Source organism: Dermacentor silvarum, chromosome 2 (assembly GCF_013339745.2).
Source record: "Dermacentor silvarum isolate Dsil-2018 chromosome 2, BIME_Dsil_1.4, whole genome shotgun sequence".
NCBI lineage: Eukaryota > Metazoa > Arthropoda > Arachnida > Ixodida > Ixodidae > Dermacentor > Dermacentor silvarum.
In genome coordinates, this window is record NC_051155.1 from 109,186,290 (window position 1) to 109,209,554 (window position 23,265).

A 23,265-nucleotide genomic window follows, 5' to 3' on the forward strand; every position below is an offset into this window, starting at 1 on the left:
TGTTATGATCCTTTATGCAGAGGTGTTTTGTCTGTGTTTTTATTGAACGGTGCTATAGTGAGCATTGGGTGCGGCTTCTCTAAGATGCCAAACACGTGCTAACGGATTCACTGTCGCCCCAGGTTCCTAAGCGAAGTTTAAAGAAGCTGGGCAGTTCTATTAGATTATCGAAGGAAGAAAGCTGAGGAGCAACGTTTTCACTGAGTACTTTTAAATGACTCGTCGTAAAATCTTTGTGCTGAAATGAAGGACATGTATCATTTAGGTTGGGCCAGCGACGATAGTGGTAAAGATACTGCGCTTTATACAAAACTCCTCAGAGACGTCATGGAGAAAATGCGTGTTATAAACTGTTGTCTACATAAGACTGAACAGAAAAAGGAGAGCGTCAAGAAACCGTCACGAGAAACTCAGGAGGGCTGATTGCACGCAGAAAACAGGAGCATAATGTGCGGAGTGTATAAAAGATATTTCTTTACACTTCTGCGGGTAAACGAGTCTAACACATTTCGATGTGAACCATCGGTAGGACTTATTTCTTTGAAGTATCATGAAGAGTGCAACTGTCAGGGTGATATAAGTTCCAATATATAGCTTTGCAAATAATTTAGCTCGTCATCTTGAAAAAAAGATTATTTGAAATTTGTGTGAACGGATGCATACGTTCCGCCCGTTCCGCAACTAATACCTGCTTTTTGGAACAAAAGCAAATCATTAAAAATAGGCCAAATAACGCTACGAAGACAACAAAGAAGAAGACATAACGAGGATCGCCTCAGCACTACAGGAATTAGGAGCGCATAGTTTCTTCTTTTTCTCAAATGAATAATCTACCATTTGGTCAAGTCTGCGCTGCCATGTCCTTCGATATGGCAACTGGAATACGCAGGAGTTACGAAGCATTATCCCGTATAGATAGCTCTGTATGCCCCCGAGCCAGGCCAGTTGCTGACTTGCATACTTGGACGTGTTACACTCACTAAGTCTGCAGAGTGAATGTTCCCTAGGTATAAGCATTGGGGTCTACGTCATACAAAAGTGAAAACCTTACCTAAAATTTTACGTTGAAGTTCATTCTTACGAATTTCATTTTTACGGATGTTTCCAGTGCGCACGTTTAACGCAAAATTATGAACGCCAAGGTGGCACTCGTCTTCCTCCTGGTTTCACTGGCACACTTCTCAGGTGAGTCATTTCGCGCTTCTTCCTCGGTAGCAGGTCTTCAACTGTCAGTGATATGATGTAACGTGCTGCTTCTCATGGCCTTGATGACAAGCTACATATTTGAGCGCGGTGATGTTCAGTTCATTCAAAAAGAAAGAAAATTTAATAAACCTGAAAATACTGTCGGCTGCTTATTTACCTTCCTATATACGCCTACTCGGCGAGTAAGCTTGCCTAACCCGATGAGCAAGGATGATAAGTAGCTCATGTAAATTTCGGAAGAAAGTTGTGATGCATTTCATTTGATAAATCATGTATATTAGAAGAATGGGTTATGCTGGTTTGAGTGCGCAGGAACTCATAAATGTACGTAAGCTTTCTTTCAGGAAACTTAAGCAGAATGTCTGAATTAGGTTGTTATAAAATTTTAATCCGGCCCAATATGAGCATGAACTCATATTTTCACGTATTGATTTTCAAATGGCTAACGTCCTGATCTCGCTCTTTCTGCGAGGTTGCTTAGTGCTTGGGAAACCCTGTGCCGTGTGGTTCATGCCCCTTGGAGGAGGTACCTTCTCGGAGGTAACAAAATGAACAGAGCAAAAATCTTTATTGCGGTGTGGATTCGTGAGAGGAAGGGAATATATCCAAATGAAGCGCGAAGGTTTTCCTTGGTGGAAAGTTTTCAGCAACACATTTATACAGGCGGAAATCGTGCTCGTTCATACAGGCAGATACAGGGCAGGAGCACTACTACTACACAACTTCCATCGGATGTGGGAGGTGCTACATTTCGTTTATCTGAGGTTCTAAGTTGTTTGCAACGAATCCATACGAGCTTCGTTTGTAGCGTCGTGCCGACTTGGGTGGATTCCGACTTGGTCTTTCATTGCACACCTATGATCCATGATGTGTGACAGCGCGAACTAAAAATACAGTGAAATAGGCGATAAACGGAGAACGCGCTTGTCTCCATTTGTCGCCTATTTCACCGCCTTTGATTAAGTCCGCACCGGCACACATCATGAACCAACACGAACTAGCCTGATCGCATACCTTGCTTGCATATGAACCTGAAGAAAATGATACGGTAAATGAATGTGTTAAGGCAGAGCTATCTTCACGAACCAGCCCGAGCTATGGCTTGCCGTGGCTGCTGCTGCTGTCTGGCAAAATATTTCCAACACAGGGCAACACTAATATAACTAATCAGCTAATATGTACCCTCGTCTCCAATACCCCTGTATATGTGCCGCTGACTGGATTACGTAGCGGAGCAATAAGCTGTATCTGAAAATCCTCACGGCAGCAAATATACGTCTTCAAACGCACAATTTTCTTAATTAAAGCGAAGATTTTTAGGCTTTTTTCCTTGCGGGGTTTGGAGTGTCTTCTTTCTTGGGCTCGTTTGCCCAGCGAGAAAAGTGAGCCAGTTAATCCTGGAGATTGTGCAATAATGACGTGGGCCGACCCCGGAGGCAGTGCAAAACGCGGTCGCGTGGTGGGTATCACTGCGTGTTTGCGTCCTGCTGGCCACCACGTAATCGTTATTTTATTTACTTTTATTTATATATACATACAGCAGCCCTTTTAGGCTATAGCAGGGGAGTGGGCAAAAAAAAGTAAACACGTACACACATTAAGTACTAAATACAAACCGCACAGTATACAAGAATAATAAAAAAGTATTCTGCAAACGCTTTGGAGAATATAGACTGTTGCGTATAGCATGTAAATACCCACCTCACGAAATCTTTGCTTCCCATAGATTCCAATGTGAGTGTTGGTTATGCATATTAGCGTGTATAATAATGTTTCCTTCTGATTCGTTTGCTGCATGCCCAACACCGAATCTATGAAGATGGGCAAGATACGTAAGTATTTTTTTTTACTTTCGTATATACACACGCAATTGGGTTCAAGCACGCGTTCAGATTATCAAATCGGACCGGCAATGAAGTCAAAGGAACGTTTTGTGCTCTTGTGGAAGAAGTGCAAATACGTCGCCCTTACTTCGGTGCAATGTACTTTTGCAAGTAAGGCATGCGATAATTAAAGAGAATATGTGTCTATATACACATTCGGCAACGATGATAACATTACAAAATATTGAGTGTTCTGTTTTATGGCGAACACATCGTCCGCTGAAACTACTGTCAAGAAAATGTGAGCATGAGAGTATTGTGAATAAAAGTTATTTTTAATGGCAACGTCGGAGGTAACTTTAGTAAAGCAGGACACTGCACCTTATGCAACGGCACGCATTAAAACAGCGAAGCACAGATAACTTACTCTTGGCACATAATGAGTAGTCTGCGGAAGCACGGTAAAAAAAGATGACAGGCAAATAATCGATAACGACCAAGTGTATTGCTTCACCAGGAGTGAGATAAGTGCTTTCTTAATTTGCGAAACATGTGACGCGGGCTGTTGTGGGCTTGATCTCGATATTTTCGCTAACAGAAGCTTCTTTTTTGGATGCATTTGCGACTACTCTTTCTGTTCTGTTTATTCAACTCATTTATGCTTTTAAAAAAAACGAACTGTCGGTTGACTCACTATTGTTGTTTTTTGGTACAGCTCCGATAACAGCACAACGAAAGGTGAGCTTCTTGGGCATCGCCCATATCTTTAGCAATTATTGCAACTTAACTTCACTGAGCAGATGCCTAGTTCCATTTTATTACGAACCAGCTACCTGACAGGGCCAGCAAGTGTGTAAATCTCATTAGTCCAGAGTGAGAGCGAGACATGATGCATAGAATGCCAGGGAAGTTACGCAGAGGTAGTTACGGTTGGCTACAATGCACGGGGAAAGGCGCAGGGGGATAAGAGAGAGAGAGAGAGATGCGAAAGGGGCAGTTAGAGAAAAAGAGTCGAGCACAAACAAACCGTGTTCACTATAGCGCGGTAGTGAGCGGCGTTCTTAATGTATACCTTGAAGGCGCGTGGACCACCGGAACCTTAGTAGTGCGAGTAAAGCCTTAAGCGCGTAGTTTCCTTGGGAGCACTGACCTAAAACCTTTACTTCTGCTGGTGGACGATTGTGCAATTGGTCCAGCGCTCTGCACCTCACTTGCCTCTCGGTACTATAGAGCGAGCAGACACAAATTATGTGTATGAGACTCTCCTCACAGCTTCACGGGACATCAATCGCAGCTCAGCTGCTGCGCCTGTTCCCGAAAGCGCGTTAAAAACATATATCGGCCAGCTTCATCGGCGTGGTCGTTCCCGCTGATGTTGTGGTGTGTCGGAAGCCATTGCAAGATGTCATGTCATGGCTGCGATGATGTACCAGTGCAATTTCTAATGCCAGTTGTCCATGGGGTCCGTGTCGCATTTGGTTGTGCATGCACTGAAATGCTGTCGGAAAATTAGACAAAGTTGTCCATTGTTGAGATGGTTCCTGATTACTGAAATGAAGTGCAGCGCGGAGTGCAGCAAGTTCTGCACCCATCGATGTGGTCACACATGCTGTTTTGGGATGATGACTGCATTGCCAGAGCTGTTCAGTTCTTACCGAACCATCTGTGAAGACATATTACCGAATTCGGTGTACAGGAATGCACTTAAGGTGAAAATGTTACCATGTATTTTATTTCGAGACAAAGAAAAAAGACGAGTAGGATTATTTCAGTTTGAACAGGCTCATAATTTGAGCGATATAAAACACGGGCGATCTCTCTATCGGAGCATTGCGAAATATTTTGGGGCCTTCAGTTAACATAAATGTGCACGAAAATTTGAAAAACACTTCGAAAACCAGGAGCAAAGGAGTCGTACGCCATGTTAATTATCTTCTCAAGCATAACTAGCTTCTAGGTTAGCTCCAGGCTAGAGGGCGTCACAAATTCTCAGTAATCGTACGTCAGGAGCGGCGAACTCTTTCACGTTTTACTAAATAATCCAGTCTCGTGGTGTTAGCTTAGTCCTTTCCACATACTATTCGACAAATTTGTTTAAACATTCCTGACCAGACAAAGATGTGCTTTGCGGATGTTCACGACAGTCGCATAAAACACTATGAGAACGAAGGCCAACAGATTCTATGAGTATGCCGCAGAGAGTAGGAACTGTGGCTATAAAACATGAAGTGGAATAAGAAAGACAACGCCATACTAGTAGAATCATCAACCAGCTAATACAATTTCAAGTTGTTCGCAGGCGTGCTACTCAGTACAAGGTAGCTTTCGTACAAAAGCCGCCTTATACAACAAAATAGTTGCGAACAGCTTACATGACAAATATGCCCCTCTATACATTTCTGTTTACGGTTTTGATGCAGCTCGGCTTTATAAAGGAGCGATAATGTCGGCTTTTCCTATTTTATGATTGTAAACAAATTTGTGCCCTTTCGCATAATGACTTTTTCTTTGCTTGCGAACTCAAGCTTCACTGGCAAAGACCACCAGCGACGTAGCATCCAGCCTTCTCACACGTCTCGTGAGCGACGTAATGTTGAATGCAAGTGACGCGTTGCGTGGCAGCGTCAGTGTTCACGACCAGGTGGAAGCCGTGATCAAGGAGGCGGCATTCAGGCTCAATGCCATGGGTTACCTGCTGGTCAAGATGGGAGCAGCTCTCAAAGTCGGAGGGCGCCGCCTCAAAGACCTCGACGGCACACTGGTCAGTGCAGGGTACACTGGTGTACCAGTGGGCTAGATAAAGAAGTTTTACCGCATGTGATGGACATTTATTATTGAGTTGTCGATATGGAGGCACACGCTTACGAGCCAGTGATTCAAGCGGATGTGTTTTGTCTACCTGAAGTCGGTCCTCCAGAGAAAAAGAAAGAAAAGAGACATTTTAGTAGTATTTGATCTTTAGAGTGAGACTATTTTTAGAGTAAGACAATATAGTAAGGCTTATGGCGGAACTTCCCTTCGTTGAAGGTCGTATAAAAATGGTAAAAGTCGTCACAGCTATGTTGGCATGTATATGTCAACAAAATTTACCTGTTCAAGAATAAAACAATTGACGAGCATGAACCAGAGTGCAAGAAAAGAAGAAAAAAATACCCAGTGAGTGTATTGTATTGAGTTGTTCATTACGCAAGATTCCAGAATAAAATTAAACACCATGGCCAAGAAAGTGTATGTTACCAAGTCTGGAAATATTTGTGAAAGCAATTCAACACATCCAAGAGTTGACGCACTAGTAAGGGCAGCATATATGCTGTCGCATGCTGCCTGAAGCAGCGCCAATGCAATCAAATGGCAGAACTTGCAGATGAACGTGTCACATCACCGAACGTGTCCTCGACACGCTCCTGCCTTTTAATAAATAAGTAATATATATAATACAGATACTAATATTTCAGTCACTCGTAGAGGCGAGCTCCCGCGACCACCGGAGAGTCGCAAGAGACCAAATATTCATGATTGCATTTTTGGGCGTTTTGCGATAGTACTGAGGCGCACGCAACGTGGGACGGGTGCCTTTATGTCGTTGTTTAGTTTGGACCAATGTAATGAATTTCAATTTGCGTCATCACGCGTTTGGGCTTTTATATACGTCAATATATATCTTTTAATCGCGTTTAAGGACGCAAGCTGCTACGAAGACCGGGTGCAAATGGACGCGATGACGCTCCAAGACCATGACAATGGAAAAACGTCTGTGTGTTCGCATAGGCTTGCCCATCTTTCCTCGGTATTTATCACCAATCTCGACAGAACCGCAGAGATAACGCTCGAACTTGGCTGTTCAAGTAACATAAAAAACGGTACCAAAATTAATGCCATTGACCTTCCGTGAAGGGCGGAGTGCCGCCATGCCGGACAGTGACGTAGTTTCCGTGCAACGGAAGTCTGCGGGAGACGTCGACAAAAACCGCTTATGCGGTAAAACTAAAGTTGCTTAAACGTTCATTTCCTAACGTTTACTGAGTTATTTGCCACCGCAGAAGGCGCGGAACAAAAGTGTCATGAGGACGGATGGCAACAGAGGCAACAGGTTCGACCAGCACCTCCTGGAACTAGGTGTTTGTTCGACGTATTAAAATTTGTAAAGTACGGATATATTTACAAAACTGAGTTGTCTTATGAGGCTAAAGAGTAGGAGAGGAATAAGGGAACTGCATATCGAGTGCTTCGTTTGGCTCAAACGAATAGGATACTATCTTCAGGTTAAGCACCTCAGGGAAAATGTTAATAAAATATATACCATAGACTTTAATTGGTTATGGTGATCGTTTGCACATTACAAGACGACGCTGTATGCTTGGAATGAATAAAAACAGACATGTTACAGGAAAGGAACGAATGAGCTGAACTATTTTGTACGGTTTATTACACAGAAAATATTACTTTTCCCCTTGTTATACAGAGCATCGTTTTCGGACCGGCCAAGTTCCGCAAACAGAAAGCGTCTCTGTGGGCTCTCGACATCGCGAAGCTTGGCAACTGCACAGCCGAGGTTCGGCTTACCCAAATGACAGCGAAGATTATCAACGCGTACGCGGCAAGAAGCAAACCGTCTTCCATATACAAGGGTGTCGACCAGATTGGGGAAATCGTGGGCTCCACTGGTGACTCGCTGGAAGACGTCGCCCTCAGGCTCGCTGGCCATAAAGAAAGCGGCACCGCAGCGGTTCTGCCGAAACCGGAAATGACCGAATCAGGCGAGGCACTACTAGAGAACATCATGGACGTCATCGTGAAACATGGTGCCCACTAAGAACACATAACAAAGTTTACTGAAACCACCTGATACGCAAATAAACCTACTGAGCAGTCACTCTGGTGCCACCGTTCCTTGTCCTTTTGCCTGTTTACTTTTTCAGATATTATTGAATCATCAATGCTGGCCAATGACAGCAGCTATGGCAGACGCTTTCGATGAGAAGACATCGCATGAAAAATGCGCACACTCCGTGGCTTACCTTGTCCTTAACCGATCCTCAACATCTCGATAACTTACGTATCTTTTCTTTCTTTAACGTGGCGCGTTCGGTACTTCCAGATAACCAACGGTATGCGCGTTATTAGCGTGATGTATCTTTGAGAGAAAATAGAGAGCACATAGCTATGAAGATAGCAAGCGCAGAAAGGCAGATAAAGCTTATTGTTTTGGGACAAGTACAACCCAAATGGCGTAAATATTTACTTAGAGTGTAAGTAAACATTTTTGTACTCTGACTTCAATTTGCCACACGAATTTTGTTGAGCTCCGTTGTACAAACATATTTGACAATACACGCTGCTTCGCCGTTTTATTTATTGTACTTTGTGAAGATAACATTGTGTCTGGTGTGGTTCGGCGCACGTCGGCATAAGCATGACGACCGTGCAATCCGCACTAAAACAAAGCCCCCCAATAGTTAGAGAGATTGCGAATTCAGTGCTGCAAAAGATGAAGCGATCCTCTGTGTTACTCATTGTAAACAGCACACAACGCCTTGTAGTCAGTAATAACAACGAAGCAAAGTTTGGTAAAATTTGGAAAGAATAGGAAATCAGTTTGCGAGGGGCTTCCGATAAAGTCGTAGGAGTTCCTGACTAAGCATCAAGAACCCTTCTTACACCTTTCTTAACTTTTCGTTAGAGTCAATGAAAGCGACCCTTATAGTAAAAACATATTCGTCTCTGAACGAAAAAAAAAAGGACTAAAGAAAATTACTTGCTTTAACATTGTTACTACGTGAACCTGGTATTGCAGGGCGTGGCCGTGCACCCTTATCTGTGCTCATTATTCATTCGTTATAAGTACGGTATATATTTGCAAGTGATAGATATAAATTAAGTATGGTATTTATGGCAGTCGCTGGCCTGTGGTTGCTGTGGCTTGCTGTGGCTTGCTGATATACCCAACTGTACGACCCAGGCACAAGACGCGAAAGTGGTCTACTATGGACCACTTTGGTCTACTATGGTCTACGATTGACTTGCTCATGCACACAGAATCGCCAGGAAGCTCTGATCCGGCGTATGGCCTCTGCAATGAACGCCCATTCGACATAAGCACGTGAATTCAAGAGAACGCTCAATGGCGTAGGCTGACTAAGCTTGCAGCAAGTAGTTGGCTTGCATCCACAAATTTGATAATTCCTTGTACTATGAAATAAAGCAGCCTTCCTCGTATCACTAAAACAGCCCTTGGTATCATTCAAACTATTTTCCTAACATTTACTACATCAGTTATTAGCCAGAAAGTGCTCGTGCTATTTCTGAAGGACGTCGAGAAACGACCCATTATAGAGTTTGAAGCAGTTCAGACCTTGCGGGCACAAGTTTGACTGAAAAAAAGTAAGATGTTTTCCGTAAAATGTAAAATATACACGCGAGCGCGTCACCAACGAAGCAAGTTTACAACTTATTGCAGTGCTGCCATCAAGGCCCGGCCCAAAATAGCGACGAAATAGATGATCTAAATCAGTTGAGCCAATAATCTTTTCAGTCCAATATGTTTTTTCATGATTTTTTCGGCAATAGGTTAGTAATAGTCAGAGAAAGATTTCGCACTGGCACCCGAGTGCCCATGCTTTAGTATGATGTCGCAGATTTCAAAATTAACTCTCTCATTGTTGAACTGTTATTGGCCACTAAAATAGTTTGAAACGTGTTAAGTTCCATCATTGGCTCTTTTATGGCGCAAAAAATTAATAAGCCCAAGGAAAGGCCGTTAAAATACATAGGTGATATATATGATCCATAGGTGGTGATATACATATACACAGGTGATATGCACACGTTAAGATACATGACGCCACGATGAGGTGGTGCGGAAATTTCAAGGTGGCATCACAATTTGTATTTCGTGTTTAGTTTTCTTCTGGCTTACCAAGCCTCTCCTCACAGTAACAGTGGCTGTATTGGTATTGGGGAAAGGTAAGCTACTAATACATCGGATAAAATATTTCTCTTTAGTGTCTCGTAAATCCTTTTATTTTAAGCGAAGCTTTGTCGGCTCTTAAGTTTCGGCGGTGGTGGTGGTGGTGGCTTTGTAACGCTGAAAAGTGGGCCGATCCTGGCGACAGTACAGAAAGGATCCGAGCTCATTGGCACATACGAGGGACGAAAAAGAAAGAAGAAAGAAAGAAAGAGAGAGGGAATGATACAAACAGAGAGAAAGACCGAGAGAAAGAGAGCGAGTGGAAGAAAGAAAGATAGAAGATCACCAAGAAGGTAAGAGAAAAAGAAAAAGAAAGAGAGAAAGAGAAAGAAAGATAGAGAGAGAGAAAAAGATTGAGAGAAAAAAATCCCCACGAATGTCAGAGAAACAAAAAAGAGAGAAAGAGAGAGGAAGAAAGAAAGAGATATAGAAAGAGAGAAAGAAATAAATAGAGAGGGAAAGGAAGGGAGAAAGAAAGAAAATCACCACGAAGCTCAGATACACACACGACAAGCTTCGCTTACCCCCATTTTCTCGGCAGAAGAAGGGCTAGTGATTATTTATAAATTGGAGTACCGCGAGAAGTAGTGGCGCAACTAACCTGCTGAACATTTAAAGATTGCATTCAGCCAAGGCTAAATCAGCAAGATACTAGCTAGAAAAGGCTGCTTTTGTTACTTGCAAAAAGGTTATCTTTCCCAAGAACGTACTTGAGCACATTTGCACAGGGAGCGATTACAGCCGCTAATTAACTTTGTTGCATAGAGCGATCTTTATAAACGACGCTAATCGCTTATCTATCAGTTGTAACTAACATTTAGTTAGCTGTCAGTTATAGGAACTAAGAAAAAGTACAATGAAAGACAGGTATCTCGAGGATGCTGAGCTGTTCAAGATTTCGAAGACGTCCTTGGCACCAATTAATTCCTGTTGGAGGTATGCGGAAGAGCAGACGGGACGTGTCATACATCTACGTGGTGTACTTGCTGAGGCAATTGTCTCGATTTTCGCAGTACACCAACCTCAACGTCGTCACATAGTTGCTATGCATGATTCTCTCAAGTCAGTCAGACTGAACTCAATTATGTTAGTAGAAACGTTGAGCACCTGAGACCGCCAGAAAGATGTGCGAAGATGATCTGCTTTCCACGCCACGGCAGGTGTAAATTGTCTTCAAGGTTTTTTCTCAGACTTATACTTAATAGCGCATGAAAAGGGACGAGGCACGGATGGACGACGCGGACCACAGCGCTAACTTCCAACAATTTTTATTCTACGAAGCCCTTCACACATATATAGTCAACAGATAGCAGCGCACGCAAGCGCATAAGTACTGGTTTTGAACACATGACGGCAACGTGACATGTGTAATGGAAAAGATGAGATTGAAGATGAAAAAGGTGAAAAAAAGAAAAAGGTGAAAAAAACATTAAAAATTGTTTTGTTGTAGCGACAGATTAGGATGCTATCTTCATCAGGCCACCCTCTGTACCTTGTTTAAAAATCTAATTCTTTTTTCGAAAGATCACTTGAAGGCGCGCTAACACAAGCATTCCCCAAACTAGCGATCTTCGCCGCTTCAATGATCTCACGCGTTGTTTGCATTGGGCTTCTTCCTATCGCTGTGCACTGCTTATAAATGGGACTGCACCCATGCTTTCTACAGTGGAAAGCCAGATGGCCCACTCCTCCAGTTCGCACGTTATTTGCGTGTTCACGCAGCCTATCATTTATACACCTTCCGTGCGAACTGGAGGAGTGGGCCATCTGGCTTTCCACTGTAGAAAGCATGGGTGCAGTCCCATTTATAAGCAGTGCACATGCGATAGGAAGAAGCCCAATGCAAACAACGCGTGAGATCATTGAAGCGGCGAAGATCGCTAGTTTGGGGAATGCTTGTGTTAGCGCGCCTTCAATTGATCTTTCGAAAAAAGAATTAGATTTTTAAACAAAGTACAGAGGGTGGCCTGATGAAGATAGCATCCTAATCTGTCGCTACAGCAAAAAAAATTCTTTAAGTTTTCGTGTACACTTCGTCCCTCTGTGCCTCGTCATTTTTCATGCGCTATTAAGTATAAGACATGGAATACCAACTCGCCCAATCTTACGCTCTTTCAAGTTACATTTCTAGTACATCGGGCTCTGTTCTTTGTTCTACGTTGCATCCTTTCATACTCATCACAGTCATCTCAGCTGCCTATTGTAGGGCACGCTCGCTCTCGTACTGTCTACGACTCGACCAGATGCCGCCGGATGTGCAACGCTTCTGTGGGGGCCTTGAACCCTCGAGAGGACATGGACGAAGAATTTGCAAGATTCTGAGATCAGAATGCCTCAGACAAGCGCGGCTTTACAGGGACCTACTGCAGGGCACGAGTGTTTCTTCAGGAAAATCAACCTGCGGCAAAAAGGAAAAAGTGGCGAGAATACTCAAGAAGGATTGACGACACTGTGGAAGCCCTCTGGAGACCTCGGCTCAGAGAACTGCGGGCAACACAGAAAAGAAATCAAGGAACCAGATCAACGCCGTCCACATCGATGGGGACATACAACTGCCTGGGTATGTGAGAGACACCCTGAAGCTGGGACCAAAATTTGCTGTTGAACCTAAACTGTCCTCTCCTGAACTCTTGGTTAGAGGCGTTTCAAAACGCGCTGAGGGAAATGAAGTGGGAATGTGCATTTCAGCAGGTGTGGTTGTTGTGTCGCGAGCTAAGCCATCCCGGCTGTCAGTGCCCTTGAAACGTGTCAGACATTTCCTTTGCGAAAATAGCTTGGCACTGCTTCCTGAAAATAAGGAGAGTGGTTTCGTTGTCATCCCGCACAACTCTTTGAAACAGAAGGCAGATGAAGCGTTGGATTCCGTTTTTCATGGAAGGCTTGATGTCTCACTTGCGAAAGGGAAAACGGAAGCTAAGAAGCTTTGTCAGAAATTAAACCTGAGTAAGCTGGTCCGTGAGATCGAAAGCAAAGAAGCTGGGAGCCTTGAAATGTTTTTTTCGACCAAAACCCATAAAGCAGAATGGCCACTGCGTATTATAGTGTCAGAAAGTGCAACTTGGCAAAAGTCCGTGGGCCTTTTTCTTTAACGTAAGTTGAAATTGCTAGCAATTAATGGGACCCTTTCCGGGACCAAGAAATCAGAAGTGATAAGTTATCTGAAGACACATGCAGGTAGTAATTTGAAAGCTTTCTCTATAGATGTAAAAGATCTATATTAATCTGTATTATTCACTGACACATGTTGAGTTGTTAATATGTATTCAAGAGGCTATTGATGCTTACGATGAACTCAAGTTTGTAAACACCATCTGCATATCTACACAGGGTTTTCTTGAACTACTGTCCATGTATCTGCGCTCGACGTTCTCCAAATGGGATGGAAATGCTTATCTCCAAAAACAAGGAATTTGCATTGGTTCCTGTATTGCGCCAATTTTAAGTGACCTTTATCTTGCTCGTGTAAACAGGGCACTGGATGCCAGATTAGAAAACTCAAATGTAAAGAAGGTATATAGGTATGTTAACGACTACCTTGTACTTCTCGATTCAATTTCAAGCGGGAGGCTTTTTCCTAATGTTATGCAAGTGCTAGATCTTTTTATTAAGTGTTTGGACCCACTCACTATCACGCTTGAAATGCATCAAAGTGGTACTTTACGATTCTTCGACATAAGAATGTTTTTTGAGAGAGACCAAGTGTGCTGGACAAATGAACCGAGGGCGAACAAGCCGCTACTGCCATTTTCGTCAGGCCACTCTAAGTTGGTTAAAAGAGGCATCGCAAAGTCAACCCTAATGAATGCGCTTCGCCGCTTATGTCCTCATAAGTGTTTTTCCAGTTTCCTTGCGTAAGAGGAACGCCTCAAACAGGCTGGGTTTCCGCAGTATATTATCCCAGCTGTGGCCGAAGGCCTCCTTAAGACCGTGAAGCGCGGGCAAAAGGATGAGCAGTTCGCTTCACCGGAAATCGTTCAAAGAAAGCAAAAACGCTCAATAATACCGTACATCCACGATATCTCACACAGGCTGAAAAAGATTGGCAACAACGCAAATGTAAGCGTCATCTTTTCAGCGCCAAACAAGCTGTCCAACTTGTGCAAGGCCAGCTATTGTGGTTCTGGAAAACCCAGTTACCAGACAAAGCACAAGGAAAGCCATGTTCAGTGTGAGAACAATATCGTGTACGAACTACCCTTGTCGTGTGGCAAAAAATACATCGGCCAAACGCGAAGGTGTATAAATGATAGGCTGCGTGAACACGCAAATAACGTGCGAACTGGAGGAGTGGGCCATCTGGCTTTCCACTGTAGAAAGCATGGGTGCAGTCCCATTTATAAGCAGTGCACTGCGATAGGAAGAAGCCCAATGCAAACAACGCGTGAGATCATTGAAGCGGCGAAGATCGCTAGTTTGGGGAATGCTTGTGTTAGCGCGCCTTCAATTGATCTTTCAAAAAAGAATTAGATTTTTAAAACAAGGTACAGATGGTGGCCTGATGAGGATAGCATCGTAATCGGTCGCTACAACAAAAAAATTTTAAAGTTTTTTTTCACCTTTTTCTTTTTTTCTCCTTTTTCATCTTCGATCTCATCTTTTCCATTACACATGTCAAGTTGCCGTCATGTGTTCAAAACCAGTACTTATGCGCTTGCGCGCGCTGCTATCTGTTGACTATATATGTGTGAGTGCTTCGTAGAATAAAAATATTTGGAAGTTAGCGCTGTGTCCACGTCGTCCATCCGTGCCTCGTCGCTTTTCATGCGCTATTAAGTATAAGACATGGAATACCAACTCGCCCAATCTTACGCTTTTTCCCAGAATATGCGGAAGGCATATCGTAAGCACAAATTTTCTCCAACTAAGACAGCGAACGGTAATGTACAGAGCGGTCCACTGTTAAAAGGAACACCTGAGCGCGTGGTTTCTGGTCGGCGCCACCGCTGGACGGCGGCTGCAACGAGTTTCGACTGCAACGAGCTCCAGCCAGCAGCATCGTTCTCACGAATTTCAAGTGTACCATGCTGTGTACCCATTAGCCTCCTGTGTAAGGCCGTTGGGAGGGCTCGCCACAGCGATCGCTGCGGTTGGTGAATCAGCATGTTGCAAACGTAATATGTGCTTCGGCCTTGTCTTTCTGCCCTGTAAAGCTGTTGTGTCTGCGTCACACCGAGTTCTGCGCATGCGCAGTACGCGTCCTTTTCTTCTCCCCGCTCCCACATCCTCTCCCACTTCGGGGATAAAAGCAATCCTACGCTCGAAATAAACGCTTTGTATGCTCGAGCTGTCTGTGCTTCGTAACTGCTCCGGCCCGCGTGCCGTGGCTATGCTACAAAAGCATTAGTATCCAAAGGGCAGCACTTAAAAAGAATTCGACGGCTATTTATGAAAACACAATTTCAGTGAAACGGGTGAGCCAAAGCAGATAAAAAAATGATTTGCATCCCTTGGGGCTTGTGAAGTTTGAATTCGGCTTACCTAGAATGGTCAATCGGTCAATTTGGTCATAATTTTCAATAAATATTTGTAAAATAAATAAATAAACAGGTAAATAAATGAAGTAGTGAAATAGATAAACATGTTTAAATGAAAAAGAAAAAAACTGGTCATATGCCGCAATAAGGATGCGTATGATCATGCCGCATGTTCGGCCCATGAGTCGAACATGAATAGAGGTGCAACCAAATGGCTGCATGGTGAAAAGCTGCTAATGGTACTTGTTTAAACACCAAAGCATCCATATCGACACGCCTTACTATAGCGTACTGCTCTAGCAGCGACGATTATTATGGTGATGACAACCTGTGTGGAGTTATGATAGATAACAGGATTGTTCAATGAAAGAAGTGTGAAATTCGCTCTCATTTACGTGATCATTCAAAAAACATATCACGCTGATATAGCACCGTCATTACTCAAACGGGTCGTATAAGCAGAGGAAATCTAACCTGAAGGTGTCCATATGAGAGAGGGTTAGCAGATATTATTGCGATAGCAATTATATGGACACTTCAACCGGATTTCTGCCGTCGCCGTCGTCGTCGCCATCGCCGTCGTCGTTGCCGTCGCTGTCGCCGTGAGGTTCCCTATAGATAAAATCTTCGCCGCGCGCCGTATGCCCGAGCGGAAGCGTGCGGGGACGCGCGCTATCACGGAGAGCGAACGCACTCAATCACCCACGCGCAAGCAAGGAAGCGGGAAGCCAGCGCCGGAGGGAGCGCGGGGGGGGGGGGGGGGGGGGCGCACTTCTACTCTGCCAGCAACCGCGCTCGTCGCTCGCCTCTTATCTCCACACGGCTCTGACCTTTATGCGCCGTGCATTCGCCGCTCAGTTTCCGTTGAAGCGATAGACCGCACGTACATTCGCCCGCTGCGGCGTATGGGCTCGCTGCCAGCGTTTTGACAGTCGTTGTCTGCAGTCATTCAGTGTGATCTATTCATGTTTGTTTGTGCGCGCTCACACCACGCTTGTTCATTCAGTTAGTAATAGTCGGGCCGCATTTTCCAACGCACGCTACACATGCAATGCTGCCCGGATCGGCAGTGCAGCACTACAGGTGTGTCCCTTCGCACGCGCTGCCCACGGGAAGCGCTTCTCATCAACACCACTGTTTCACACGTGCCTTCTCGTGGTCATCGAGTCTCTCTTCATGTCAGTCTACTTACGCCGCAGCACACCTGCTTACTTAATCAGCTCATGTTTACTACAATTCATATTGCTACCAAAGTCGCTCACCTTACTTCGTATGACATTGCTGTGTTGCTATCGCATTCATTGCTTCGCCCTTAGGGCGAAACTGTAATGTAACAATGTGTACATTGTTCGAAACTGTAATAATGAAAGTGTTTCTGTTATGTAAGAAAAAAACAATTGCTACCATGCACTGCCTCATTAAAAATATCTGCGGGCAAAATTTTACACTGTAGCCACCACAACCAACAATAACCAGCCGGGTGCATAACTCAGACATGCTGAGTTATATATGCAGTGTAAGCGTCTGCCATCATACTTGCCGTGACAAACAAACTGTGGTAGGCATTCAGCCTGAAATTCTGAGTGGAAGCTGGACATTTTAGGTATCTGTGTCACGATCTTTGAGTCAAAGCGCAGGAACATGTAACAGGATGCAACAACGCTGCAGCTCCTCCGCCCATGATCACGTGCGCAACAGTACGCCTTCTGAATGCAAAATGCCTGCTTGCTGGCCGCCAGGACATATGCAGTGGCCTGCATGAAAAAGTCCTACGTCGATATTTATGGGCGAATGACTTCTGTTATATACTGCATGAACCATAGTGGCCATGCGCAGCGCACAGCACTGAATTCTGTATTTATTGTGATAGCAATTTGACTGATAAATGATCGCTTCAGCCACGTCTGTGCCGTAGTCGTCGCCGTGCCGTCGCGGTATCGACGGCACAGGCGCGGCTCGCGCGTGGAGGTTTAGGTCTCCAGACACGCGAGGGACACGCAGTGCACTCAGCTGTGAAAAAGATGAACAGAAGTGGACGCACCGTAAAGATTTGCTAAATCAGCTCTGTGGTGGAGCCAAGACAACGTCCCGCCTTCCGCTTTTGGCATGAGCGCTGTATGCACGAGCACTAGCGTTGCAGATGAGTAGCTCTGTACATTCTACGACGTGGTGCGTACAGTGGTCTGAGGGGGAAAGAAAAAAAAACATTACCGCTACAAACGTGGGCGGTTTTTCATTCGGCCTCATCCCGGGCACCATGAAGATGATGACGATTTAATGGCGTCCCCTTTTAAACGGGGCGGTGACAAATAGTCACCTAGCCGGCTTGATTTAATCAGGTATACTGTACATGTTATTCATCTAGCATTTCTGTATACCCCTCATTAATTCTTTTCTTTTTTTCCAAAGTCTACCTTGTCCCGCTACCTATGATTTTAAGAGATCAGGGCGTATCATTCCCTTCTCTGCTTTTTTTCCACCAATACTCTAATCGTCTCTTGCTTATCTCTACGGCTGATCGGTTGATGTTTCCTTCAACTTTAAACCCAAGCGCTTCTCGAAGTTGTACGTTACCTATGGTTCTCGCAAGGTAAATCCCTTCGCATTCTATTAGGATGTGCAGATTGGTCTCCGGGTCTTTACTGCAGCATACACATGCCTCATCTAGTTCCGAATATTTGCTCCGGTATGTTTTGGTCCTCAGGCAACCGGCTCGAACCTCAAATAGCAAGGCACTGCCTTTGTGTTATCGTACATTTACAGTTATCGTACATTTTAATTTCTTTCTTCTCATTCTTCTAAATCTGCATGGTCCTTTTTGTTTCCATTCCTTGCATCCAATTCACTGTCTCTATTTCTCTCACTTTATTTCTGATGACTCCTGGTTGTCTATTTACAGTTTTGATTATCATGTACTTGGTTCCCAACTCTCTTGACCTCTTCATTCATTCTGTGTCCACGCTTCTCAGGCAGAGGTGTGATTCCTGAAACACCTCTGGCGGATCTCCTAAACGTGCTATGTTTACATTAACTCTCTCCACTGCTCGCTGGACAGATGCGGCCATGTACCCGAATGGAGAGGGCATGGTAATCAGCGCGGCTGGACACAGACAGCAGGAACTGGTATCCGCCTCCGTTCGTACGCAGAACGTTGCCGCAGCAGAAGAGGCCGCCTTTGCCCTCGCCATCGAGACAAAATGAAGAACTATATATTCTTACAGACTATCAGTCAGCATATCGAGCCTACGCGAACGGCCATCTACATGAAGTAGCATGCGATATTCTTAATCGCCGTAATGAAATACCCCGCACCACGATAATCTGGACACCGAGACATGAAGCCGTCAGCGGAAACTATCGTGCACACGCGATAGCCCGAGGTCACTGCAACCAGGCACTGCAAGAGACGCCAGAAGGCCCAAGTCCAGAAACACTACACACTTACAACGATATGTTGCCACACTAGCGCCTTTCGAGAACGATGCCACCACCGCACCCGTCCATCACCAGAGCTGAAGCCACGACCTGGAAGGAACTCCAGAACAACAGCTATCCTCACCTCAGGTTCCTTCACGCGATGTACCCTATCCTTTATCAGCCCCTTTGTCCTTTCTTTACAGAGCGAGCAACCGTCTGCCATACCACATGCGCATGCCAAAAAAATTCCCAATAACTCCCCTAACCGAAATACAACGCACGAGCAGTGGGAGATGGTGCTGATCAGCTCGGCACTGGAGGATCAGCGAAAGCTAATCACCAGAGCCGAAAGTTCTGACACCGCCGTTGGGGCCCTGGAATGAAGCCTCCACCCACCACGAATATCGACGCTTCTCCGTGGCCCATCAAAATAAAGTTTCGTCTCTCTCTCTCGCTTTATTGACGAGTGTTGCCTACAGGAAACATACCAGAAATGTTTTTTTTTCTTGTCAAATTTCAGTATTGCAGAACAGCTTCTGGATAAATATCTTCGGCCAACACTGAATGACAGGCAGCCAGCGTCATTTGTTGGTTTAGAGCAGGGACACTGGACCAAGAAGAAGTCTGGCACATGGCAAACTGCCTTTTGAAAGCAAGGTCAGATGAGACATGCCGATGCAGGATAGCCTAGTACAGTGGTGTTAGACGTGATGCAAAGTGAATTAAATGTGCACCCATATGATGAGAGCTGTCTATACAAATTGAAAACGAAGTCTTAATTGGCTTTCGGTGAAGCCCACTTCCAGTTTCCTGCCCTGGGTATTCTCGTATTGCTGAAAAAAATTCCACAGAACATTATTCCCTTTTTGTTGATTGTGCTTATTTTGACCTGTTTTCTACGGTCGATATATAATTAACATTTTTTGTGAGTATTTATAGGTCTTGTTCTTAAAGGGTAAGACTCCCTAAGTCATGCTAAAGCCAGGGGCTTTAAGTCATGCCGTCGTTGCGAGACACCTTGCGGCTATCCGAACAAGTTTTTATCCTGTGCAGCAGCTGTTGCCTCACGTGCTGCATCGCGCCAGCCTGTTGCCTCAACTTATCGTTGAACGCCGTTCCACGACCTGGGGTGCTATGCAGGATGCGCCGATTTTCTCGTTCGCACGAGTTTTACCCGAGTTTGCTCGGTGGCAGTCAGTGAACGAAGATTGCAATGAACGTGCAAAAGCAGTAGGCAAAAAGAAATGTCGAGATAAAGCCGCGTACGACAACATGAGCGCACCCCGCGGGGCACAGTACCTACGCGATTCAATCACAGAAGACTGCGCAACAAAACGCGCAAGCGCCGCGTATTGTTATCAACGTATTATCGCAATTTAGCAATACCGTCACTGTCCCGCTGTCTATCTGCACACTTGCCGTGAGCCGCTTGCCACGCCTTTCTCGGGCGCGTGAAGGGCGTGCCTCCTCTTGCGGGTATGACCCCCGTATTCACAAACGCACCTCGACTCGAGCCCTCCACTCGAAATGCTCCTTGAGGGCGGCTTTTCATTTCACAAATCGCCCTCCACTCGAAACGCGCCTTGAGTGAAGGAAAGTTCGAGCGTTTTACTCGAGAATCTCAAGGTAGCCCCGCAGCTACCTTGAATCGCTCCTTGAGTGAAGTTAGTGCGCAAACATGGCTGCGTTGCGATCTGTCGCTCGCCTCGTCGGCTTTTTCAGATGGACGCCAGTTGCCTCCGCAGCTTTTCTTTCGTTAACGATGCTGCGCATCTTCAAGGGCATCGTTTTACAGACCGGTGCAATCGTCAGGAGTGCTTCAGCAACGGAGTAATTCTACTGTGGCACCGGGACAGACCGGCCGTCCTGTCAAGAAGACTGCCAGCTAGTGCAGTGACCTGTCGTCTTATTCCGTGCATGAGCCAGTTGATGACCTGCATACGTGTATTCTTCGTGCGAGTGCTCCGAAACTACTATCAGCACCAGTGCCGTGTTTCTCGCGGGTGATAATACAAAGCAGCATCATTTGAAACGCGGCATGATACATAACTGCGGCGGACTTCGAACCTATGAAAAGAAAACAACTGCGAAGATTCCTGCCGTTAGTGGGTGTATTGCCTGTGTGCTCGATTGCTGGATGCGGGTCTGGCTGCGCGAGCGCCGGAATTCGCTCCGCCTGAGTGGTTTGTACTCGGGTGCACCACTTACTACGCTATTCCAAGGGTGGCGAAGCGCACCACAGCAAGGCGAGCTTCTCTAAAAGCGACCAGGTGCGTTCACTTTTCTGTTTCTCTATAATTTCATGCAGTTATAGTTGCTCTGGGTAAAACAAAGCATGTACTGTAATTTTGCGTGGGACGTGTGGCAGTAGCTGCTATTTACAGTCATTCGCAATAATTACGTGAGCCTTGCTTCAAAATATTCAGTTTAATTGGCTTATGCTTATGAACGTCCAAGCACAACGAGGAAGTGAGCAACCATGAAATGGTTTTCCTAATTATACCTGCACGTATACTGAGGGAATGTAATGTTTTATTCCAATACAAAACATTGAATAACAATACATGAGAGGATATTTTTTACATCACATTATCTTTATTGTGATAAAAAAAGCTGTAGCAGTTGACCCAGCTCCTAATACAGAAAACGCTAGCAAGTGGTAGCAGATATATGTCATATTTATTTGTTGCTCACATTCCAGCTATTAGCGAGTGCATTATGTAAGTGTTAGATTGCTGTATGTTGGTCTGGCTGTGCAAACGCCAGACCAGCTTAAAACTGTATCTTTGCAAATATGAATGACAACAGTCCGAGCTTATCAATGTAAAAAAAAATCGGCTTCCTGAACACAATGAAAATCTTAAACGAATGTATTTACTTCGAAAAGTAAGCTGACGAAAACGAATACTGTACCTAAGCTACTTTTTATGTGCGTTAACATCATTTTATGTTTATAACCAACCCCTTCTCTTATGCAGGAACCAGGCTGCCAACCCAACCACGCAGAGCAACTGCCTTTTCAAGGGTGCTGCGCTTGCGTTGGTGTGCAAGCAGCGGAGAAGAGTGGAGCTCCAGTTAATGTGTCCTGCTGCATTGTAGTCGTTGTCGCACTATTTCGGCTAAAACCTCTATCTTCTTTCTGACATCGTAATGGCTCAAACATCACCACTAAAGGCATTTTGCATAAATCTGCCTTCATAGGCACCTTGCAGCTTAAGTCTGCATTTTTCATCCAGGTTTCTTTTCTTAAGCCACATTTAATAAAGCAGTCTGTATCACTGAATTATTTATTGTCAATCTAAGTGTCAATCTCTGAAGCAATAAATTAAAATTATCCTCGTCTTTTTGTGTTCTGATAGGATTGCAAAAAGCGCGTGGACTCTGATCCTACAAACAAAAGCAGTAGTACTACTGACAAAGCTATTCTAGAATAAAACACCATCCGTGTTCTAGACAGTAGTAGACTAGCAGTGTTCTAGACAGTAGCATACACCCGACGGTAAGCAGTGGTAAATCCTTACAGAATATACGCTGTTTCAGCTCCGTTTCTAACTTCAGCTGAAGATTAATTATGAAGGCCGGAACAATGAATTTGTTCCATTCGATGCGGATCACAGTTGGCTTCCACGGGGCTTGCAGAAGTTCAGTAATTGACCGAGGAACAGAGCGTGTCTTGTGGGATCCCACAACAGGCCAAATGGTGATGCAGACTGTCACAATGGCGTTGCTGAAAAATCCAGTATAGAGCGCATTACTACCATGAGTTCAGCAAAGCTGAGATCGACCATCAAAATATGGTATATTTCTTGATGTACGTACACTTGCTCATGCAAAAGTAGCTTCAACATTCCACTAAATACTAAAGTGCTGCATTACAAATTGTGGGCAGTAAAAAAAGCTCACGTCTCAACCGTAACACGTTATGGGCAACTCATGAGTTCGCGCATCATAATCATGACTATGCTCTTCAAAACATAATATATGACTGTTGAAGAGGAATGAAATATGAGTTTGATTTCATTACGGTATAGCTGTTTCATGTTTGCGGTTTTAAATAACGTGGCGTGCATTCCACCATTTTGTCAATGTGGCCAGACATAACATCAATATTATTCATGATAAGTATGAAAAATAAGCACAGGCTAACTACCGGGGTGATCAGTCAAGTACTTCCGCAGCACCCAAGTTCTTTCAGGGAAGCGAGATGGTGCATTTCCAACAGGCAGACACCGTATCTATCGATGCATTCACGTCAGTCACATGCCTTACCGTGCAACACAGATGTTGATTTTTTCCACCAGCTGGTCTTTCTAAGGCCCACATCCTGCAGCAGAATGCCAAAAATGATATGTACATAGGGCGCTCGCACGCTAAGTTC

General features: G+C 44.6%; 1 protein-coding gene across 1 annotated transcript; it reads left to right on the forward strand.

The window, feature by feature from the left end:
• Positions 1–3,744: 3,744 nt before the first annotated feature.
• Positions 3,745–7,910, forward strand: LOC119441680 (uncharacterized). The gene is made up of 3 exons (XM_037706276.2): positions 3,745–3,767; positions 5,555–5,790; positions 7,492–7,910. The coding sequence occupies exons 2-3, from the start codon at positions 5,620–5,622 to the stop codon at positions 7,840–7,842; spliced, it is 522 nt and encodes a 173-aa protein (XP_037562204.2). The 5' UTR covers positions 3,745–3,767; positions 5,555–5,619; the 3' UTR covers positions 7,843–7,910.
• The last annotated feature ends 15,355 nt before the right edge of the window (positions 7,911–23,265 follow it).

Excerpts from the sequence above, each read along its gene's own strand:
- LOC119441680 (XM_037706276.2), top strand. The coding sequence starts at position 5,620 with ATGTTGAATGCAAGTGACGCGTTGCGTGGCAGCGTCAGTGTTCACGAC. Across the intron at positions 5,791-7,491 it reads AAGACCTCGACGGCACACTG|AGCATCGTTTTCGGACCGGC; the intron begins GTCAGTGCAGGG and ends CTTGTTATACAG.